This window comes from Poecilia latipinna, unplaced genomic scaffold (assembly GCF_001443285.1).
Source record: "Poecilia latipinna isolate Pla-1442-1.1 unplaced genomic scaffold, P_latipinna-1.0 Scaffold2805, whole genome shotgun sequence".
In the NCBI taxonomy this organism is placed as follows: domain Eukaryota; kingdom Metazoa; phylum Chordata; class Actinopteri; order Cyprinodontiformes; family Poeciliidae; genus Poecilia; species Poecilia latipinna.
Genome location: NW_015115421.1, coordinates 26,957 through 48,729, shown reverse-complemented (window position 1 = coordinate 48,729; position 21,773 = coordinate 26,957). Strand labels below are relative to the sequence as shown.

Sequence of the window (21,773 nt, the reverse complement as noted above, 5' to 3'; positions counted from 1 at the left end):
TGCAGAGAAACTCTGTGCGAACATTTCCCTTGGCTTTGACAAATGCACACAGGCAGGCGGGAGAGTTTGCTTTGAACAGGACACATTATTCTTTCTCCTCCTCTCATTCTTCCTTTTTCTTCCTCTTCAGATTAGTGAGTGTGCACCCTGCGGCCGTGCAAACCAGGCCCGTGTGATTTAAGCACACTTTGTTGTTCAAATCACGATCCAAAAGTACAAATTTATTTCTGTGCTTCACCACTCTGTAGATAGTGTTGCTTATGCAAAAGTCCCTGTAATTTCATATCTAAAATGAAGGAATTTTCTAATCTCGACACAGAAACCCTCATCAGGATCTTATTACATAAGGGTAGGGGTTTCCTATTCTCCTCGTATTTGATTGCCTCAGCTCTCTTGCTCCGCTGCATGCGTCAGTGGGGACATCTGAAGAGCCCACTCCTCCTGAGCCCTGCTGTCTGCAGGGAATCTGTCATGCTCACTGGAGAGTTAAGAGTTGCAACGCTCGCTCTCAACAGATGTGACCTGAGACTCTCCCCACTACTGTTTCCGCAGGAATTCCCAGAGTAATTAAAGAGCTGCACTGAATTTTCAACATTTATGGGATTATTTAAACCTCAATCCAGCTCCTCCAGATTACAATTACTAGGGTTGTATTGGTTGACGCTTCGGCAATATTAGCCTCAGCTGAGTTTTATTAGCATTCATAAATCGGTCTCATCACTGCTGTCAAAAAATCTAATTTAGGAATGACTCATTTTCATTTCCAGGAAGCAATCTCTATTAAATATTAAATGAATAATGAAGAGATTTAGGATGTTTTTTTTTTTTTTTTTTGAGATTTGAAATCTTAAACACATTCGCATGTTCAATTTAAGGAAACAAAACAACAATGCAATTATTATCTATGTACTACCAGTAAACTACCACAAATGATTCACAAGCAAACACAGAAACACCAAGAAGACAAACATTAAAAACTACATGAATTAGTTGATATGAAATTGATCCGAAATCTGTCGGTGTCTCAGAAGCTTTGAGGCTTTCTTACCTATTTCTAAGTTTTATTACAATCCACTGAATTCCAGACAGGCTAACGGGGACATTTTGACACATTACCATTGAAACTTTGAAATGTATGGTCAATAACAAAATATTTTAAGGTTTCTGGATTTTAATAAAAAAAAATATATAAACAGACAAATAAAACATGTATTTTTGTCCTGCAATAATTAGATTCTCGTGAGTGATGGTGCTGTCAGCACGAAGGACTGCTTAGATGGAGCCTGCAGAGGCATAAAAACAAACATTACCCCGTCTGTCGATCAACACCGTCAGTCTGTCTGACCTCAAATCTCTTTCCATTAACTCAGTTAAGCCCCTTCACCCACTCATGCATCCACACCCTCCTCTGCCTGAACGCCACTGCAGCATCTCAAGCATGCCATTTTTTAAGCGAGTTACTCAAATCCTCACAAATGCTGGTGAGCCCAACTCAGTAAATGGTTTCTAAATAACTATTTTACAGCTGGGTGACAGTTATATATGAGGCAGCTGTGGCCATTTTTTTGTGGTCTGCAAATTTAACAGTGGTTAACAGTTAAATTTGTACCAAGGAGGAGGTCTAGTTACATTTAAAGGAAGCTGTTTATGTGAATTAATAATCAAAAGTAAGACAAATATAAGAAGTCTGTTAAAAAGCCACATTGTTGTGATATAGAGAAATCCCCTTTTTTTTGTATTAAAAATCCTGTAAAACTCAATTAAACTTCAAACTATTCTGATTATTTTAATGCTCTACTGAAGTCCTCTTTAGTCCAGTTTCACTATTCAGACTTATTGTACTCTAACTTGCAATCTTTTATTGTAAATCTTAATATTATGTAATGAACTGGTGCCTAATGGTATTTGCTTGTTTGCAGTGGATCAAAATAATATACTTTTACCAACATAACAGTCAGGAGAAGGGTGCAAAAACATCTATGCTACTGTATGTACCGTGACACAATGATTAAACATGACAGGAATTTCTGACAAGAACTTATTGCTTTCTAAACGTGGCAATAATCTACTGGGTTTTTTTTCTTCCCCCTTTTGTCTGTAATAAAGAAAAGTGTCACAAGGAAGAATGTTTTTCTTTAGCTGAAAATATCAAAGGTTGGCTAAAATCTCCTTAAATTCCCACATTTTCAAAACTTATGTTTGGCACAAAAATAGCAATAGCGTCTCTAAAAGAGCACCATACCTACAGTCAAACGCGGTAGTGGCAGCTTCATACTGTGGGTTTCTTTTTCTAATTGCGCTATATTTTTTGTCAAATATGTCTGGTTTTGATGCTGGACCTTCCAGTGAGTCTAAGATCTCATCAAAATAAAACAATTACACCAAACAGGACATTTATTTTTTTTTTTTTTTAACAAAATGCATATTTTGAAATGACCTAAGGAGAACGATCTCTGAAAGAAGTTTTTGGATCGATCTGAGGATGACTGTGGAGAAAAATGCCATCAGAAACTACAGTATTGTGAGAACTTCCCTCACCTCACATCACTGTCCCTCCCTGTAGAGGAAATGTAGCCGTTGTTAGCTCAGGCAGTGTTAGCCTGCAGCTCCCTTGGAGGCCAGTTTATGTGACTAGAATGAGGTACTGAGACTGTCTTTTTGGCACATACTCAGTCTGTTAATGAATGTCAAATTTTTAAAGTCAGGACATTGTTTGGATTGTGCTCAGGCTCTCTATATTGAACTCCTATTTTAGGAGCTAATACTGCAGCTGTGGTGGAGGATGAGTTTTCGTGACGGTACCTAGCAGTAGTTCTGTGCGCAGCAGAGTCTCTCAGGAGCCTTTGATTAAAGCAGCAGTCTTCTCCTCTCCTCCGATGTGTTTCCAAGCTGCAGTATGTAGGCGGTGTGGCAGAGGTCACTTGTATCGAGCTGAAAGTCCCGTACAACCAGAACAACTCCCGGGGCCTCATTACGGCTCGGTATCATTGATGGGTTGAGCCTTTTCCTGACCGGTCCTACAAGGAGAAACAGAGCAAAAACAATACTTTAGACTTTAGTAGTGACTAGATGTTCAGAAACTTTGCACCTTTTTATCTTCAGCGGGGGGAATAAGGAAAGTTTATCAAAAACTGATGTTTCTCTACTGCAGTGCTTTTTATTTATTTATTCATTTTCTGTTCGTGTTTTTCATCTTTGTGTTGGTCTGTAAGCGCCCAAAAAGAGTACTTTTGATTATGATTGATTTTACTCAACTTCAGATCTGAACAAGGAAAAGGTTTTGCTGCAAATCTTCTGTTTTTCTCTCATCTCAGCCCCCAACAGATAGAATCAGATGAAGGAATCCTATCAGGCCTCAACACTCACCCTGAAAGAGAAGTCTGAGGGATTTTAGAGGATCAGAAGATTTTTAGGTAACTAGATGCCAGACATTTGATCAGAGAAGAGACAATGATCCTGGCTCATAGGTGGGAGATGATTTACTAACCAGCTAATGAGGTTATTTATTGGACCTAACAGGATGGGGTGTTTATGAAAAATAAAGCAGTGTTTTATTGACTGTAGAGCAGCACGTGTCACCTTCTGAGCACAATATCACAAATTAAAGATTTGATAGCAGCATTTGATTGATTCCTATTTCTGGTTCAGCATCCGTTACGATTGATTTATCCCATGACAAACAGTGAAAGGAAATTAATTCTGGACGTTCAGTGATGTATTTTAAAGAACGAGCACAAAGCGGCTTGAAGCTTAGGCCAGCATTTGTTCAATAAAACTGCTGAGAAAATAAATCCCTGCTACAGCGTTGGCTGAAGAACGGAGAGGATAATAAAAGTAAGCATTTGTAAAAATGGACTTCAATTCTGGGCTGGTTGTAAGGAAACGTGGCCTTGACTCTGTAGTATGTTTTTGAAAGTGAAAGGTTTTGAGAAAAATGAAAAGCTGTTACAGAATAATGGCATCAAAGACGAAATAAACAAGGACAAACAACTTGAGTTATTCCACATATTATTACATTATTTTCTCTTTCTGTTAATATCGATTCTATTAAAAGAAAAAGTTTTAGGAAAAGAAAGTATTCTTTCCAAATAACAATGAAGTTGATTAAAATGTAAGACTTTATGAAGAGTTTGAGGTTTTCTTAACCAAAAGGAAAATATATGATCAGTTTTTCGATGTCGAAAAGAACAATAATCATATAAGAAAGACTTTGACATAGCAGCCATAAACACAAAATATATAAACATATAAACATCAGATATTTTTAGATCCTGGAACGTCACCATTCTGGAATATGAGTTTGTTTTGTCTAGTTGTTGTTTCTAATATTTCTAGATGGATGTTTTGAAGGGACCTAAAGAAAGGAAATAGTCTTAGATGAAAGACTGAACAGACTGGCAATTTATCCTGGACAAAGTATTTTATTTCTGTCAAAGAAAAAGAGTTTAAGACATTTTCAGACTATTTTTTTTACCAGATTTTTTCACAGGAATCTTGTAAACTTGAAATTTAGTTTTTCTTCAAGAGAAGAAATCATGGCATCATTCAGTGATGATCTTTTCTCTTTATTTTCTCTTTATGTTTCTAGTTTGTACATTGGGATGAGCATTTTTTTCCCCCTGCACTCTGTTGGCATGTGCTTCATAATCTGTTAATAGCTTCTTTTGTATTTATTAATTACAAAGCCTAGTTGCATGTGGTGTCCTGCAGTTCATTAATCATTTTTTCTGGACCGGTAAATGTTGATTTGCAGTGCAGCTGCGGGAACAAATCAACTGTACAAAATACCAAAGAGAGCCATGTGTTATAAAAGTTTGTTCATTTAGCTGATGGATTACTTGACTGTTTCGTAATGTTTGCTTGAATCGATTTGAGTGCCCGTCAATAAATCTGCAGAATTTCTAGCGGAGACGAATAAAACCACATTGTCTCTGCAAGTATAAATGAGATGGAGGAAGAAAATGATTCAGCCCTAATGTGTATCATTAAAACGGCCCTCATACTTTTCAAACATACTTACCTTTATTAGATGTTTAGACATTGACTTATTTCCACATCTTAGAGTGTGCTTTTTGTCAGGCTTGTTACGAGTGCGGTGGACAACACAGGGCTTACGCTCCATCTCTGCAGTCTTTGCTCTTCTCTCCGGCCCCGCCGACTTCTTTGCACTTATCCCAAGTCACGACTCTTTGGGGGCTCCACAGCAGAGAAGCGTAAATTGAAGGATCAGTTTTCCACGGCATCAGTGGTAAATGTATTGGGTAGACCTGAATGAAATGACACGGATGTTTCAGCGAGTGCCTCCAAATTGGTTCCTCGTGCCTAAAAGTAAGAGACGTGACTCTGCAAAGATGACTATTGATTCCTTCCATGTTTTTCTTCTGCAACTGCTAATTTCCAAACATGCTCCTATTTGTACATTAAGCCCAAAGGCGACGAGCTCTGTTCTAAAATCACAAGATAATTACTAAAACTGTATTAAAGTCATTGCTGTGGAATTTAACCCTTAACAAAACTGTTTCTCAGTTCAACTCACACAGGTTAAACCGGAACTAATTCGTGTTCATAGAAATGTTGAACTAGTTTTTGCTCATTCATAATTTATTTCCATAAGATATGCTGAAAATGTATAGAAGTCATGACTTCATGCATCTATTAGTAAATTGATTAGTAAAGGAGTTTGAGCTTGACTTGATCATCATGTAGAGTTTGCAAGCTGTTTGTTTCTAGACCATTTACATGGTTTTGTATCTCTCCTTTTGTTGCTTTAACTGAGTTCAAACCACTACAGATTCTATTTCTGTTTAACCACATCAGCCGACAAAATTGTCACTCATATTAATCAAACGACACATCTTATCTCTGCTGTAGCCGCCTGCAAACTCACACCGTCGTTCCCTGCCTGCAGCAGGCTCCCACGCAAATAACAGAACCAGGGAATGCAGAAACCGCTCAGCTTAATCGATGAGTTTTGATGTCTAGAGCATGTATCTTCAGTTTAACGTTTACGTGGAGGCAGAGGCACACTCTCATCAATAACGCGCCCGGCACACACAGACATGTGCTTGTAAATCGCCTGCAAGGAGAAATGCTGCAACTCCTTTTCTGCATATAGATGCTGAAGTTTGTTCTAAGTTTCAGTTTAGCGTTACCGTCCTCCGATAGTTTGTAATGCTCGGCTCGGTTTATGTTTTTCACGTAATAAAAAAGTGTCTTTTGTTAGGAAATTATTACTTAGATGGCAAATTCTTTAACGACGTAATGTTATATGTTTGTGGCACAGTTTCATCTTTTGTAGAAATTTCCACCATAATGAATCATAGTGAAAACAAGAGCTTTTCCTTTTGGTCAGCTTTGCAAAAAGATCTTTTGAGGGAGTCCGAGACGCCAGGCTGCTTTTCCACACTACGTCTGACAGAAATCCTATTTCACTTCAATTAAACCTCCTCTCCCCCCTCACGGTTCTATTTAAGTCCAGGAAACCAAAAGGTCGTAGCTTCAACAATAGGTGGCAACCTCCCCTTTGCTCTACTCCTTTGATGGAGCTCACTAAACTGTACATGTCTGCTCCTGATGGCATCACTTTTAATTATCTCCTTGGCAGACTAGCTGGCCAGATTAAATAAGCTCTAGTATTAGATTACTGTTAGTGAGACTCATCTGTTGTCCTATTCATACAAGATGACTTAATTTTTCTTTTTTTCACCCTAATTATTTATTTAGTGATCAAACGGAACATGTCAACGCATGAAATTTGTTTTAGACCCCGTAAAGAGAGCAGCATAATCTCAGACTCATCCCCCTGCCTTCATTTTGTCACAAACAAAAGTTGCGTAATATTTGTTTCACGGGCCGTTGGACAAACCCATGTGAGAGTCCCCTTCTCTGGGGCCAAGCGCCACTGCAAAGTCCCGACCACTGAAGCACTCAGTCTCCGTCTTTTTCTCCAGACACAATAAACCGAACGAGAACTGACTGCAGGGCAGCAGATGGACAAAGACGGGCGCAGAAATGCACTACCTCTTCTGTGAGAGGAGCTGTAAACACGCAGGACTTCAGTGCCGTGCTCTCACGCTGCTGTGGCTCTCTGAATATTCATCCTCGTAGCCCTCCCACCGTATTCCCTCCCCCGCGCCCTCCATCTCTCCTCCCATCCCTCGCCTGCGCGCTCCGTGCCGTTTTATGCTGAGCACAAGGCACACAGATGTAAGTTTAATCCAGGCAACAGTAAAAGCTGGGAAATGAATCCTTCCCCGTTCTTATTTTTTTACATTTTTTTTTTTTTTTACTGATGTGCAACTGTAGTCAGAAGAATTTTCATCAGTCAGCGCGGCTGTAAAGGTGGACTTGGAGATGAAAACCTGCTGCTGGAACTGTGTGGCGTGTTTTATTCACTCCATCTCTTTGTGTGGATCTAGTCGTTGCCACTCTTAAGGCTTGGCTACAAGAGGGTTTTTTTTGTTTGTTTTTTTGGTTTGTTTTCCTTTTAGAGAAAGCTGCAGGACTACGACAGTTTTCCTTCATCTTCACATTAAACAGAAGGACGATTGAATGAATCAAAAAGAACACAATTCTATGCTCATTATGTACAGTTTAACGCTTTTGATTTTTGTTTTTCGCATTTAGTTGGACTTCATGTCTCTAACTCAGTGATTGCAGTTTTGCTTGGTCCCAGCTCAGAGGAAAAAGCAACAATGTAGTCCAGGGGTTTGGACTTTCTCGGACAGGATTTCCACCTGATCAGTGATCCGTCACTCTTTGCGAGCAAAAAAACCGTGGAGGGATTACTGACGGTCTCGCAGCGTTCGCCTCGATTTGGAGCATCCTTCAGACTCAATTACTACACGTTCTGGGGAGGGTCCTCACACTCTCTGCCTCGGGGGAGTTTTTTTCTGTTTTTATTCAGAGAAGAATTTAATCAGAAAAGACCTTAATTCAGCCAGAAGCCAGGATGCAGGTGTCATTAGTGTGCACAGATCACCGTGGGGGGGTGAGCCGCAACACAGAGGACCGGCTGAACCGTCAGAACGCCAACAGCCCCAGCACAGGAACCCGCAGCAAGTTCAGAGCGGTGGCGATGGTGGCTCGCAGTCTCGGGCAACTCTCAGTTCAGAGTGTGCCCTCCTCCAGCGAGCAAAGTGTGAAGACTGGCATGAAGTATAGGTAGGCATGTCCGAAGACGTTCCACAGCCACATTTCTTTGATATTTTGGATCTGTTGTATTTTTCAGTTTGCCGCTTATGTTAATCTTGATAAGCCGTATTGTCAAAATTGTAACGTCTATCTGAAAATGACTGCAGAGGATGACATAGTAACATTCCCAGAAAAGATTTTACCTTAATTATTTTTCTTTTGTCCCTTACAATGGTGCACTTTGTAAATTCAGCCGTGTACATTAAATTTGATCTTAGTTGTCATTAACCAACTTTTAAGTGCTCGAAAAACAAACCTACTTTGTGGCCCATTCATATCTATAAATCAATATTTATGATTGAAAATTCTCAGATTTTTAGGATGACATTTTTCACGTTTAGAATCGACTCCATTACATCCGTTTTATTAAACACCGCTCCTGGGATATTCCCCAATGATTTGCTTTTATATATATATGCTATATCTGCAATATATTTATGGATCTCACCCTTCAGGCGGTCAATGTGTACTTTTGCGATGTGCTCCAATTTATTAAAATAATCATTTGGAGCACAGATGAGATTTATCCTTCCAATACGTTAAAGCATTAAAACTAAAAACTCCCTTAAGAGCTTTTTCTGCAACAACCCACAAGAAAAGATGGGAAAAATAAATATTTATATTTATTGAAAAATATCAGAAAGTACTGCTTGCTTCTCCACTTGTTTCAAGCTTAATAAGAATTTGATTGTGTCGTGGGACATATGCGTTGATGCTTAAGCTTTTGATTCCTTCATTTTTTGTTTCTGCCCCTCCCCTAGCAAAGTAACCTTCAACACAAATTATTCTTTTTTGTACATGACATGCTTTGAAGTAATAGAAAAAGTCCAAATTCAGAATTACCCAATCAGTTCAAGTGAAAGACAGAAAAGAAAATCAGTATTGGCCAAAAAGAAAAAGCCAGATTGGTGCAGTTCTAGTATTTTTGCAGTTCTGTTGCCTCCATTTTGACGAGGTTTTTATTTTAGTTCTGACAGTTTCTAAGCCCTTTTAGTCAACATGAAGCATCAGCGAAAGGAAGAATGACAGAATTTAATTTAACAGTTAATAATTTAGCTATTTTGGCAAATATTTATTGCACACATGCATTTTCTATCAAATTTGCAAATGCCTCACATTTGCATGGTGAATTATTTAAATGAGCTCGGCTATTACGCGAATGCTGCATGAGGAAGAGATGAATAAGAATGAAGATCTCTTCAAATGCACACTTAAAGCTCTGAGTAGTGCGTGTCAGACAGAGCAGTGGCAGAGAGCTAATGATCGAGGGCTCTGTGTTAAAGTACACTGTGGTTTGTAACAAGCTGGCCACTAATACTGTGTCAGCGTTGCAGCACTTTTTGCTCCTAATTTCTTTCTTGTTTTGTAATCATCTGTTCTTTGTGTTTCCTTCCATTCAATCTAATGTCTGATAAATGAAATACATTACCAGAATGCTTTGATAAAGTGCAATCAAAGTAAAATTCTCATTGCCAATAATTTATTGTTACTCTTTTGATTTAAAAAAAAAAGACTAGTTGCAAAGATTAATTATGTGGCTCATTTCTAATCTGCAGATATTGTAAAAATGTGATGTGGTTAGACTGATTTTAGCCAATTCCAATTTTACTCTATCAACTCTGAGAAAATGTATTAGCCACATTAGTAACTAGGGGTATTGGAGCAGGCATAATCTGGCAACGCTGTAGGGAGAGATATCACTATACAACATGAATTTAGAAGATTGTAAAATTGAGATTGTAAACTGTCTTTAGCAAGGCTCCCCATGTTTAGCAAAACATGCAATATGTGGAAGCATTGGTGACAATATGACCTGTGACAAATGCCCAACCGAACAGTGGTGATGTGTTTCTGCTTTGGGCTCATTGCAAACACAGAACCCAGATAGTCAGCAGTTTATCCAGCTTCTGGGGGGAAAAAAGGAAATGTATTATTTTCATCTCAACAGCATGGTTTTACTGAAGAAGCGGCACTCTGCAGCATCTGTTTGAGAAAAATTTTACCAGGTTTTGTTGAAGCCCCTCTAAAAACATTGTCTGTTGCCTGATAAACAAGCTACACTAAATATATCACTGGCAAAGAAAACCTGAGTGCCTGAGTCTTCAAGTATTCAGGTGTATATGTAATATATATAGCAAACTAAGCATTTCTTGAATTAAAATTGTATGACTTGCAATATATGACCCAACCCTTTTCGTCAGCATGTTTTTTAGTGATTAATGTAGCTAGGACCAGAACCTTTCTTTTATGTGCTAAAAGTCTTGCTCTCTCTGAATAAAGTGCAAACATGTCTCAACATATTATAGAAATATTTTATATCTTCTTTGTCTTTGTGCTTTATCTAGTTTCGATTTAGTCACCGATACTGAGAATAGCTAACTTTGAGTTTTCTTCAGTCAGTAACAGCATCTACCCTCCAGTGTTGTCGCAGAAACCTGGAAGCACTGATTTCACTGACTGAAAAAAGATCAACTTTTCCAACTGGCAGGTCGACGGTACGAGCAAATCAAGCTGAAAATTGTCAGATTCTAGTCAACATGCAATTTGTATGCACTGCCAAAAGGTCCGACAGGGTCACGTATGCTGTACTGATACTTGGTTTTGTGTGTCAAGCTGTACAACAATTCTTTGAATTAGACACCAACAAACTCAATCGGTTCTTTTACCAGAAATATGTGGATGGGGCTTTTGTGTGGAATTGAAAACTTTTACTGTTTGGTGTCAAGTTGTGCCTCTCCAAGTATTAAGCACAGTGAAAATAACGTGAGGGTTGATTTGAGGTTGATTTGTTGAACCGTATGACCCATCTCCGGCGCTACTGTCTGCAGCCACATCACAGTCTTCCGCATGTAATTTGCTGGCGGCAACCTCCTCGTGTTGTCTCTCTGTCATCATTGAGTCTAATGATATTGAATGAGAAAAATCATTTGCAGTTCAGGGGCCAGCGGCTTTTTGTGTTCTTGTGCTCTCGCAGTGTGTTGCGAAGTACACGACTGGACGTGTTCTTGTAAACTCGTATGTGATGTAAATCAAAGGAAATGCGCACCGTGATGCGGCGGGAAGCCCCAAACGTTCCTGTGCAGAGGGCAGGGCATAAAGTCTGGGGTTTTGTTTGGAAGAAACGGGAAGGAAAAGGAAACGGAAGGGGAGATTGCTGGTGTATTCACAATGCCCAAGAGGAAGTACAGTAGGATGAAGTGATCTATGCTCGTGTCACTGTGAATCTCTCAAGCGTGCCTCTCGGAGTTGAAGCTTGCAAGCCCTTTAACATGGCCGTCCATTTCTCTTTCCATCTTTAGGATTTTCCCCGCCTCTCTTTGCTAAAAGGAGAAGGAGTTTCTCATTTCTCTATTTAGACAGCTGAAGAGGTTTGTGGTTTTAAAACCGTGCCCCAAAAGAATACAGTAAAGCTGTATTATCCACCCGCCAAAAACTTTCCCTGATTATCCCCCTCTGCACAATCGCTGTGAAATTCAAATCAGACTCATTTGCATAAAATCCTCGCCTTCTCCTTGAATGGCAGCCTCGAGTTTGACCCGTCTGCATCTCCGAGTTTGATTTCAGGTTAGTTTGGGAGTGACCTTACTCGGCAAGGCCACCAAAATCATCAAAGTGAACGTCTTTTCACGGCATGGAGGAATCGCGGCAGCTTTATTGGCCTGCCAGCCGTTTTTAAATGGAACTCTGCATCTGACTGATACGACTGGGTAAAATCACCAAGCTTGACTGTGAATCGTCATCCTCTTCCAAGGAATGAATAAATGCCTTCATTCTGGACTGAATTAATGATCCACACTAAATGGCTTGTGATTATGTAAAGCAGCCTTTGTCAGGGGATGTCTGTGAGATTGGGAGAGCAGTGCAGGTGAGGCAGTTCATTCTGGTATTAGCCTTCGTTCAGTCAGCCAAACCCTGCTGATGGGGAGAGTTTTATTTGCTAAGATGCAGCAAATCTCCAAAGTCCTGCTGAGTTACAAGAGCTGGAATATGTATTGAATTCCAGCTGGGCTGCCATTTTTGTGCTTTGTGCACACAAAAGTTTGAAGGATTCACCTCAAACTGCTGTGGTTAACAACTGGGAACGGAAACAAGACACCACGGTATATTCGGTGAAAGCCGTATGTTGGAAGTGTTCATTCTGCTTGTGTTAGAGGTCAGGTGCCACTTACCTTCTGTTCTGCTGATATTCATATTTCACTTTATTCTGAAACATTGGTGCAGGAAAGATTTGGGATGTCTTGACATGCATGTTGCAAATCCCACATCATTGATTGGTAAATGTTAGGGATGCACCAATATCAGAATCTGCACTGGAATTCATATTCAATATTAACATTGCTGATATGGCCATTAACTGTTATTTGCCAATGATTTATCTGATTTCACCTTTTTGACCACACCTCTGACGTTCTTTCTCTGCCTAGTTAAACATCCTCAATCCTGCATTGCATCACTGTTACATGACCAGCAAATACAACATGGCCGGCCAATTCCTTCACCTCCTAAAAGACAAACAAGAAGCAACAATTAAATGCAGTTTAACAATACTTTATCAATTTCGAATGGAAAATTAAATGTTTTTGTAACTCATATTATTCAAGGTTCTTTGCAGAGTTATTGTAGATGGTGATGATTGTGGAAGGATCCGCTGTAGAGGATTTCTGAAGAAGCCTCTGACTGATAAACCACTCTGCTGTTGTACAACAGTCTCTTGAAGAGGATGCTCAGGATTGTCCATAATTTTATTGATTTTTATGAAGAATTTTTCATCATCTCCAGACGTTCCACAGTCATCCCTGTAATAGAACCAGCCTTCTTCATCAGGTTTTTCAGCTTTTTAAAGTCCCTGCCTCTGAAGCGGCTAACCCAACAGATGATGACAGAAGGGGTTACAATCTTCTCAAAAATATTGTAGAAGATCTGCATAAAGTCTGCTCTGTCCCTCCACTGTTGTCCAAGCAAACACAGAGGTATTTATACACCTCAACCACCTCCATTTCATTTTTCATGATGAGAATAGTGTTTGACCTAACCCTGTCTTTTAAAGTCTTTAGTCCTCTTTTGTTTTGTTCACTTTTAAGATGACATGATTGTTCTCCTCACCAAGAGACAAAGCGTTCCATCAACTCTCTGTACTCAGCTTCTTGTCCATCTTTAAGTCAAGTCAAGTTCATTTGTATAGCACATTTCATCGTCAAGGCAGTTCAGAGAGTTTTACATAATACAAAAAAAACCCCAAAATACAAAGTCACAAAAGAGTACCATACAGCCAATAATTGAGAAAACCAGTAACAATCATTACATTTTAAGGAAAATAGCAACATTGAAATGCAGATCAAGGTAGACAGTGATTTGTTGCATACGATGCATGTTATGTTACCTTTCTTGCAACCTTGCTGTGGCGACCCCCAACCAGGCTGAAGTGGTCCTCCACTGTTATGGAGAATGACCTGAACAGTCAAGTGCAGCAGAGCAAACGGTATCACAACCCTTCGAGGATTCACTTAAAGTTTCCGTCTCTTTTTGATCATTTCGAGCTCCCCCATCGGTTTATCGGTACATTGAACATGCAATTCAGGAGATATCGACCTGCAGAAATACTTAACTCCATGAACCAAACTGGAAGGAAAACACACACAGAGATCAATGTGATGCTAATAGAACATGGCTAATTAGCCATTTCAAAACCACAGTAGTAGTAGCTCTGTGTCATCAATAATATTCACACATAGTGTGTTTTACCCACATGAATGAAAATATTGTGACTCAATTATATCACTGAATAAGTGAGAAACGGAGACAGCAACTCAGGAGTGGTCCAATGAAGCAGGTCATGTTAGCGCCCATTGTTGCTCTTAGCAACGTCATGATCATTTTGAAACAAGTAAAAGATTATTAGTTCTGATTCCCATTTTGCCTGTTGACTCTAATGCAATAAGAGATTAATACACTTAATTTAGCCCTAAGTGACCTATATATGAATTATTTAGTGAGTTCTTAAAAACCACAATTTCGTGCAGCAGAATATAGAAAAATAATTTTGAAGCTATGGTGTTCAAAGTTATGAACACAACGCCCTCCCAACAGTTTTAAATCGACATTTGATAGGTGCAAAATGAAGCCTTCAGGCTCCAAAGTCCATTACAAAATGGACTTTACAAAATGGACTTTCCCTAATACTTGTCTATGCATCCTGCAAAATAAAGTCTTGTTCCCCAAGGGTTTTCATTTCTTCAGCAAAGACTTCATCAGCTATAAAACACTTCTGCTCTGTTGCAGTCGCTTGCTTACTGGAGGCCCGACTAAGTCATAGCTGACTCACCACCTGTTCTGGTGTAAATCTACTAGTAAGTCGCCTTAAGATTCCTCATCTCATGATGTCCACTTTTACCTTCAGAGTTGACATTGAGCCCCAGTAACAGTGGATGGCCTCTGGAGGGCTTGTGTAAGCGGCTGGCATTTAAATCTTACCGCTGTGCTGCTTAGAGTTGGCGTTTATCATTTTTTAAAAGCAAAGCCAAAATAAATAAATAAATAAATAAAAATCAGTTCTCTGTGGTTATTGTTGTTCAGTCCACCTTGAAGTCACCTGAGAAAACAGATGGCAGAAACGACAAGAAGGAAAAAGTGACAAGATTTACAAACAAGGACTTTGCACATTTGGTTATTAATTAGTGCTGTGGATCTTTAATGTTACTGGTTGCCATAGCAGAGCTGAAGACGAGGTGATGGAGCTCAGTTTGGATCACATTTGTGTTTTGTTTGGGATTTTTTAAGAATATTGCCTTTTTTATTATTATTGTTACCCAAATGCATAATTGCTCATCGCTCAGGCTCCGCTGACAGAAGCTGTGGGCGTGTGAGCTTTGGGGCGTCATGAGTGTGGGTGCATGCTGGGACATTTCTCCTGCATTCTGAGGGCTCTCATCAGGGAGCCAGTTCCCCCCCCCAATTCAGATATAAATCACAAACAGACCCTGGAAGTCCAACAGAACGCACTTACAGATTATGAGAGGTTAGTTTGTAGACTCAAAGCAGAGACTTGAGGTCACAAACATTTTTTAGGTACCATCTGTAATGCGGACGCCTCAGCCATCTTTTCTCTGGGGGTGTTGGAAGAAACTGACGAATAATCTAGCTAACGTAGGCTTGTGTTGCACAGAGCACGGTGAGAATTTGTTTGCTTTGGGAGGAGGAAGATGAAATATGTTTCCTCTGTTTCTTTAAGCATGTGAGAGATACTTGTGTTTATGTTGAAGAAGAAGACAGCTGTTCTCTTTTCGCCTCACTGATAAAGTTTAATTAGAGCCTCTGTTTGCATGTGTGTGTTGCTTTCCCTCTCTCTCTCTCTCTCTCTCTCTCTCTTTCTCTGTTTTTCTGCATGTTAGTTTCATTAAAGCTGTAGAAATAGCTTCTTCCATTTATTAACTCTGCTGTCAAAAGGCACCTGTTCTTGATTCGGTGAAAATCTGGTGAGATTACAGGTGCCTCTTAATGAATTAGAATTTAATCAAAGTTGATTTATTTCAAGAATTCAAGGAAATGAAACTCATTTACTAAAATGCATGGGGGGTATATTAAAAGAGCTTGTTTCATTTTGATAATTATGGCATACAGTCGATAAATACTCTATAATCAGTTTCTTTGAAAATAAAAGCCTTGCATCAGAACAAATAATAAGGGATTTAAACACAGAAATTTTGATCCACTGAATTGTATGTTCATGTACTTCATATTTATTGGGTTTTTTAATCCCTTTTTCATAAATTGCTGCATCAATGAAATATGACATGGAGGAAACAGGCCTGCAGAATACCGTTTTGCACTGGTGGCGCTGCTTCAATCAACTGTTTTTATGAAGCACATCACCACAAAAGTCAGGAGAACCTACATTTTTAACAGGCATTGCGCTTAACATTGCAGGTTTACAATTTAACTTTATTTGTAAATCACTCTCATAGAAAGGCAGTATTGACTTGTAAATTATTTATTTACAATCTGGTCAACATAAACTTCTTTATTTGAAGCAGAATTGGAAAGACAGGTAACTTACTGAAGAAAGTTCTTAAAGTGATTTAAAGAGCTGAAATGTGAGTCTAAGTAGAACCTCTTAAGATAAACGAAATGAAACAATAAAATTAAGGAAAATATACTTTGTAAGTGCAAATGTTTTCAGGGCTAAGCATCTTGTCAACATCTCAAACTGACCATTTCGTTACCTTCAAGTGAATTCATTTATATCCACCTGTTCTGTACCTATATCATCAGGATGCTTTAGGTTAAAGTTGCTTCTTTTGCCATGTGTCTGTTTACATTATGACAGATTAACTTCATCTGGCATGCGTTGACCGGTCACAGAACAGTACTTTGATGTGTTTATGAGGAAACCTAAATCCTCAGACTGATTCTACATAATGTGCAACGGAGTGATTGAAGGGGGAAAAATGAGAACAAATTGAGATGAGACTACTCTAAAGCAGCAGAGCTTCAGTAAGAGACGACATCATGCTCAGGGATGTGTGTTGCAAACATTTAACCAAAACATTTTCTTAATTAGACAGATGGCACCAGTTTGATCTGAACTGGTGGTGTCCAGCTCATTATTTTTTCATCAACTTTTTCTTCTCTGGAAAAACATCTCCAATGGTTTGTTTTTTTAAAAGATGTGTCAACATCTCTTCATTGATTTAATTTAATTATTTCTGTCCGTAAACACCTAAAATCTGGAAGAGTCTCCCTTTTCAGCTTCTTGAATCAAGGGATCCTTCTCAGATTACTTGTTTACAATATATTCAATATCCTGTCAGAAAAGATTAAAATAAAAAGTTAAATCAGGAGGCGTGTGCAATCAGGAAAGCTTTATTTATTGTTGTGCCTTTTTTTGTTGAGAAACCTAAAGCCAGTGCTGTCTTTTCCATTGTATATTAAATTAAATTACTAATTAGACAACATTTGTTAAATTTAGCTTTAATGCCAAACAGCCAAACACACAATGGCAGAACAGCTTCCAGAGTAAACATGTAGACAGTGGCAGTATAATGGGCATTACCGAGAGAAAAACTTTGACTTTCTTTTCTTCTTCTTGCCTGTAAATGCCTTGGTTATTTGCACACGGCGCCATTTTATGTGATAATTACAAATAAAGTAAGTTCTAATCGTACCTGAACACTTATCTGAGCAATTACAGCCCTGCTCAAATACAGCCCTGGTCTGTATTAATGTCTGAGTGAATCATAAACAAACTCTCATCCAGAGATTCCCTCATCAAGGAGGAAGGGTGCCATCAGTAGCGCAGCCAAACATGAATCACTAATCAGGTGTTGAGTTTATAATACTAGGTTTGACTTAGAGGAGCAATATTGAATTTTCTGACATGCTAGAGGTGCATTTGACGTATACAGTTAAAATGTTATATGCAAATCTCTGACATTTATATATTTAGACTTTGTATTTTTATTTTATCTGACTTTCAGAGTGCTTTGAATTTGATTAAATAGAACTCAAACACAAAAAAATAGTTTACAAATAACAGAGATATAACAAAAAGGGACTAGATTCAGGACCTGCAGCAGAAGTGCAATCTGTAAAGACCGTTAATTTATATTTATGGCAATAAACGCAGATTTATTGGCATAAATAATTCTGTATTTATCAAAACAACTATCTACAGTATTGTGTATCAGAACAGCAAATTTGTCACACTTGGAGATTCCTGTTTTGTTATTCTGCAACATACAGTAAAAGATTCCCAGTCAAAACAGTGTCTCTTTAAAATAAATAAATAAATAAAAAATGTCTAAATCTTCAATCTGCTAATGATTAAAGAAAAAAACATAATTCAAACTGTCACTGACAGCTGTAATAAAATGCTTTAATGCCAGTCTCTTTGTGGCTTCTGTTGATATGAAGCTGTTTATTTCCACCAAATTAAATCACATTTGACATCTCATCAAATCAGCTTTATTTCAATAGCACCAGCTGACAACAAATGTAATCTACGGACACTTTGAAAAATAAACAAATTAAAAAAAAAAAAAAACTGTACACAGAACGATCAATCAGTGGGCTGATTTTTATTTATTTTTTTTTTCTGAAGTCTTTTTCCAACTTTTATTATTTGGGGAATAGATCATGTGAAATTTCAGCTACAACTGATCAGTGGCGAGACACTCTTCGAACCCAGCGTGCAACCAGTGACACGTAGCAACGCATTCTTCAGAGAACAAAGTGGTGACAAACTGAGTCCTTTTCTGACAATGTGCTAAAAGCTCTGAATTGGTCTAACCTTTCTGTAACTGTGGAGGTTGTGTGATACATAAGTTATCCTGTTGCTGCCGTTCCTGGTGGTGCTTTCTTCCCCAACTTGGATTTTTCCTCATTTTCCGAACCGACAGCGCTCTGACTACTGCCTGCTGCTGATAACACGCTGACTACTCATGCAGCAAATACTTTCCAACACCCGTTTAAAAACATGAAACTGTCCAAGTTTCTCACTGAAGAATAAAACTGGTATTTTCTTCACTTTCGAAGCATACAGTCAAATGTCTTACAGTTAGTTATTTAATGGGTTGCAAATCTATTTTCTTTCCTTTTCAACAGCTTCCTCTACGGCGCACCGACACAGAGAGGTATCAATCTAAGCCTCCATTCAGAGGAGGATTAGCATATTTCCAAAAATGTAAAATTATTCTTCTCAATTCAACTCTGGAAAGAATCTCCTTATTCATTCTCCTCCAGTCAAATCTGACACTTACAAATCCAAATTGGGCTTTGATCTGACGGAGAACAAAGTCTTTTTGTCCGCAGCTACAAAAGAAGGTCACCCAACAGAGAGATGCGATTAAAGCCTCAAGGTGGAAAGCTGAAGATTGCTTTTCATTTAAAAACAGAAGCAAACAACAATGACATTTTAACATTTTAATGTATTCACAGCTAATTGTGTCTAGTTGTAATTATCCTTGTGAGAAGACAATTTTCTGATGTCACCAAAACGTTTTAGTTGTCTTTTCTTCTCTCTGTTGCATTAATCCGAATTGAATAAAACTCATTCAAAAAGAGGGTTACCTTTGTAGGTTAGGGCCACAGACGAGGTTTTATTCATACTTCAGTTGGTTATTGGTGAACTTATCCCTCCACGTGTTCCGGCTTCGTTAACGTTTGCTCGTTTTTCATCCCGACATCCACACATCCTCTGTAAGACTACAGCTGCACGACTTGTGGCCTTTAGCTCTCACTAGAGCACACTTTCATTTGTAGAGCTGCAGATCCATGCTTGATATAAATATGCAGTCATCACTTCATACAAATGATTGCTCTGAAGTGCAGTAGTGGGCTGAGATTATCACTAAAGTAATGGGAGCTGAAAAGTATTCAATAATTCACTCAGGAATATTGTGCTTATAAAGTCACGGACCAATTAATCTCTTAGTGACTGAATGCGTTTATCCCAGTAGTGAAATAGATCCAAGATCTAATGAAAATGGCCCCCATCACATTTTCCTTTCGTAGAAATGCTTCGGCTGTCTTTGGCCACTTGAGGCATCACACGTCTCATCTGTGCAGTCAGGGTGTATGAATAGTAAGAGTGATATTAATCTAAGATCTGCAATGCTTCTCATCTGTGGAGAAGATTTAAGGGACTGAAAATACTCCAAGAAAAATATATTTTTTTAATTTTATTTATTTTTTTTATTATTATTACTTGATAAACGTTCAGGTCGGTAGTATTAATTAAATTGTCAGCTGTTTTTGAGCTGATCTGTTTTGTCTGTAGAACAATAGACCAGATTAGCTGATCTATTGGAGTTATTACATTTTGATTTGGCAGGTAACCGATTGATCAAGTTATCATTAATAGGGTTTATGCATAGTTGTGAATTAGCTTTTTTTAATCACTGAGTGTGTCCATCTTAGCTGTGAACCAACAACAGATGCGAATTAGCTCCATATCGTTGTCCAAACCAACTAGAGAAAGTAAGGTGGAGAGCACACTCTGCAGCCTGGCAAACTCCTGCTCCGCTTGCTTACCTGCGTTTGAGCCAAGGTTTGAATTCACAACTAAATGGATATGCACGAACCATTCATGAGATATTAAGTTGCATATATAATTTAAACTTTCATCACTTTATTTCATTCATTGTGTCTTGAGATGTTAAGTTTTAATTTCAGATCTGCTCATTTCAAACACCTCTTAGTAAGTTTCCTGTTTTGTACAATTCTGCTTCAAATAAACAACCTTATGTTTACAAAATTATTAAGTAACCATTTACAAGAAGAGTGATTTAAAAAAGAAAACAACAAAAAACGATAAAACTGTGTAAGATGTAAAAATTTGGAAGTACTTAACTTTTTGTACTAGTGTACAGCAGTTACTCCCTTCGTATTGAGATGGCCGTCAGAGGGACGGCTTTACTGTGAGGGCTCCTCTCTGCTGAGCCTCAGCTGGAACCTGACCCCACCATAGCAAAGGGCCACTGCTGCAGTACAAAGCAGTAACCAAGACCGTCCCAATCAAATGTCCAAGAGAACAATGCACCCATGAAAGGACATCCTTAAATGGGAGTAATTGTAAGGGCAGAACTGTGTATCCTGGTGTCTTCATTAGATTGTCTGGGATGAGTTCTTTTTTTTATTTTTTTATTTTTTTTTATACTTTGTGCACTTCATCTAGTCTCCCGGCTTGTGAATCAGCTGCCACTGATTAGTTCCGAGAAATGAGCAATGAGCAATGCCCAGTTCTGGTTTATTCTGGCTGCTGACCTCCTGATTTCAATTGATCTGCATTTCTTTTCATGCAAATGTGTTTATGTGAAGGGTTCCATGATGTTTCATTGGAGTGGTAGTTTTGAATTCAACTTGAAATAAGGGAATAGCAAAACAAATCTTACTTGTACAAACTTTCACCTGAGTTTTATTTAAAAATTCAAAATAAAACCCGCTGCATAAAGCTGCTTATGGATGTTTGCCGAGTGAATGTGCCAGAATCTGATTTTCAAAACGTAAAAAAAATATATATATCGCCAATTGTAAAACTAATAGTTTGTATTTTAATATTTGTTCTTATCAGAAAATAATTCAACGCATTTATCATGGCGTTTATAACTGTTAAAACTGTCATTTATGTATTTTGATTTGATGCTTAGATTGAACAGAAAATATAGGATATACCTTCTAAATATTATGTTAGAAAATGTGCTTATTGTGCAGAATATTATTCTTTTTTTTTTGTTCTACTCTGCATACAGTGACCCAAGTATAAGACATTGTCATGAAGTGGGGTTGTTGATGGTGATTTAATAATAACAAAGCACACAAACAGTCCAAGGCAGGCAGCACGGCAGGAACAAGCACGCAGCTAAATACCGGTAGCAACTGACAATACGGACTAGACGGAACAACTACAAACCAGGACTTTACAGTTCTACTGGCGAGTGACGAATGACGACGACGACAAGGACCCGACGAGGAACACAGACAACAGGAGGGTTTAAATACACACGGGGTAATCAAGGGAATGAGACACACCTGGGGAGCAATCAACGGGGAGGACAGGACAGAGACTCAGGGAAACAGGACTGAAC

At 38.5% G+C, this 21,773-nt stretch overlaps 1 protein-coding gene across 5 annotated transcripts in view; it reads left to right on the top strand.

The window, feature by feature from the left end:
• The window catches only part of kcnab2a (potassium voltage-gated channel subfamily A regulatory beta subunit 2a), a 64,680-nt gene that overhangs the window by 15,979 nt on the left and 26,928 nt on the right, over window positions 1–21,773 (top strand). The window contains exon 1 of one of the 5 annotated variants that reach the window (XM_015021548.1): window positions 7,157–8,163. The exons of the other annotated variants lie outside the window; for them this stretch is intronic. Coding sequence (XP_014877034.1) covers window positions 7,952–8,163 — 212 coding nt within the window. The 5' untranslated portion in view covers window positions 7,157–7,951. Of the gene's footprint in view, window positions 1–7,156; window positions 8,164–21,773 lie in introns of those variants that run through there. 5 annotated transcript variants of the gene reach the window in all.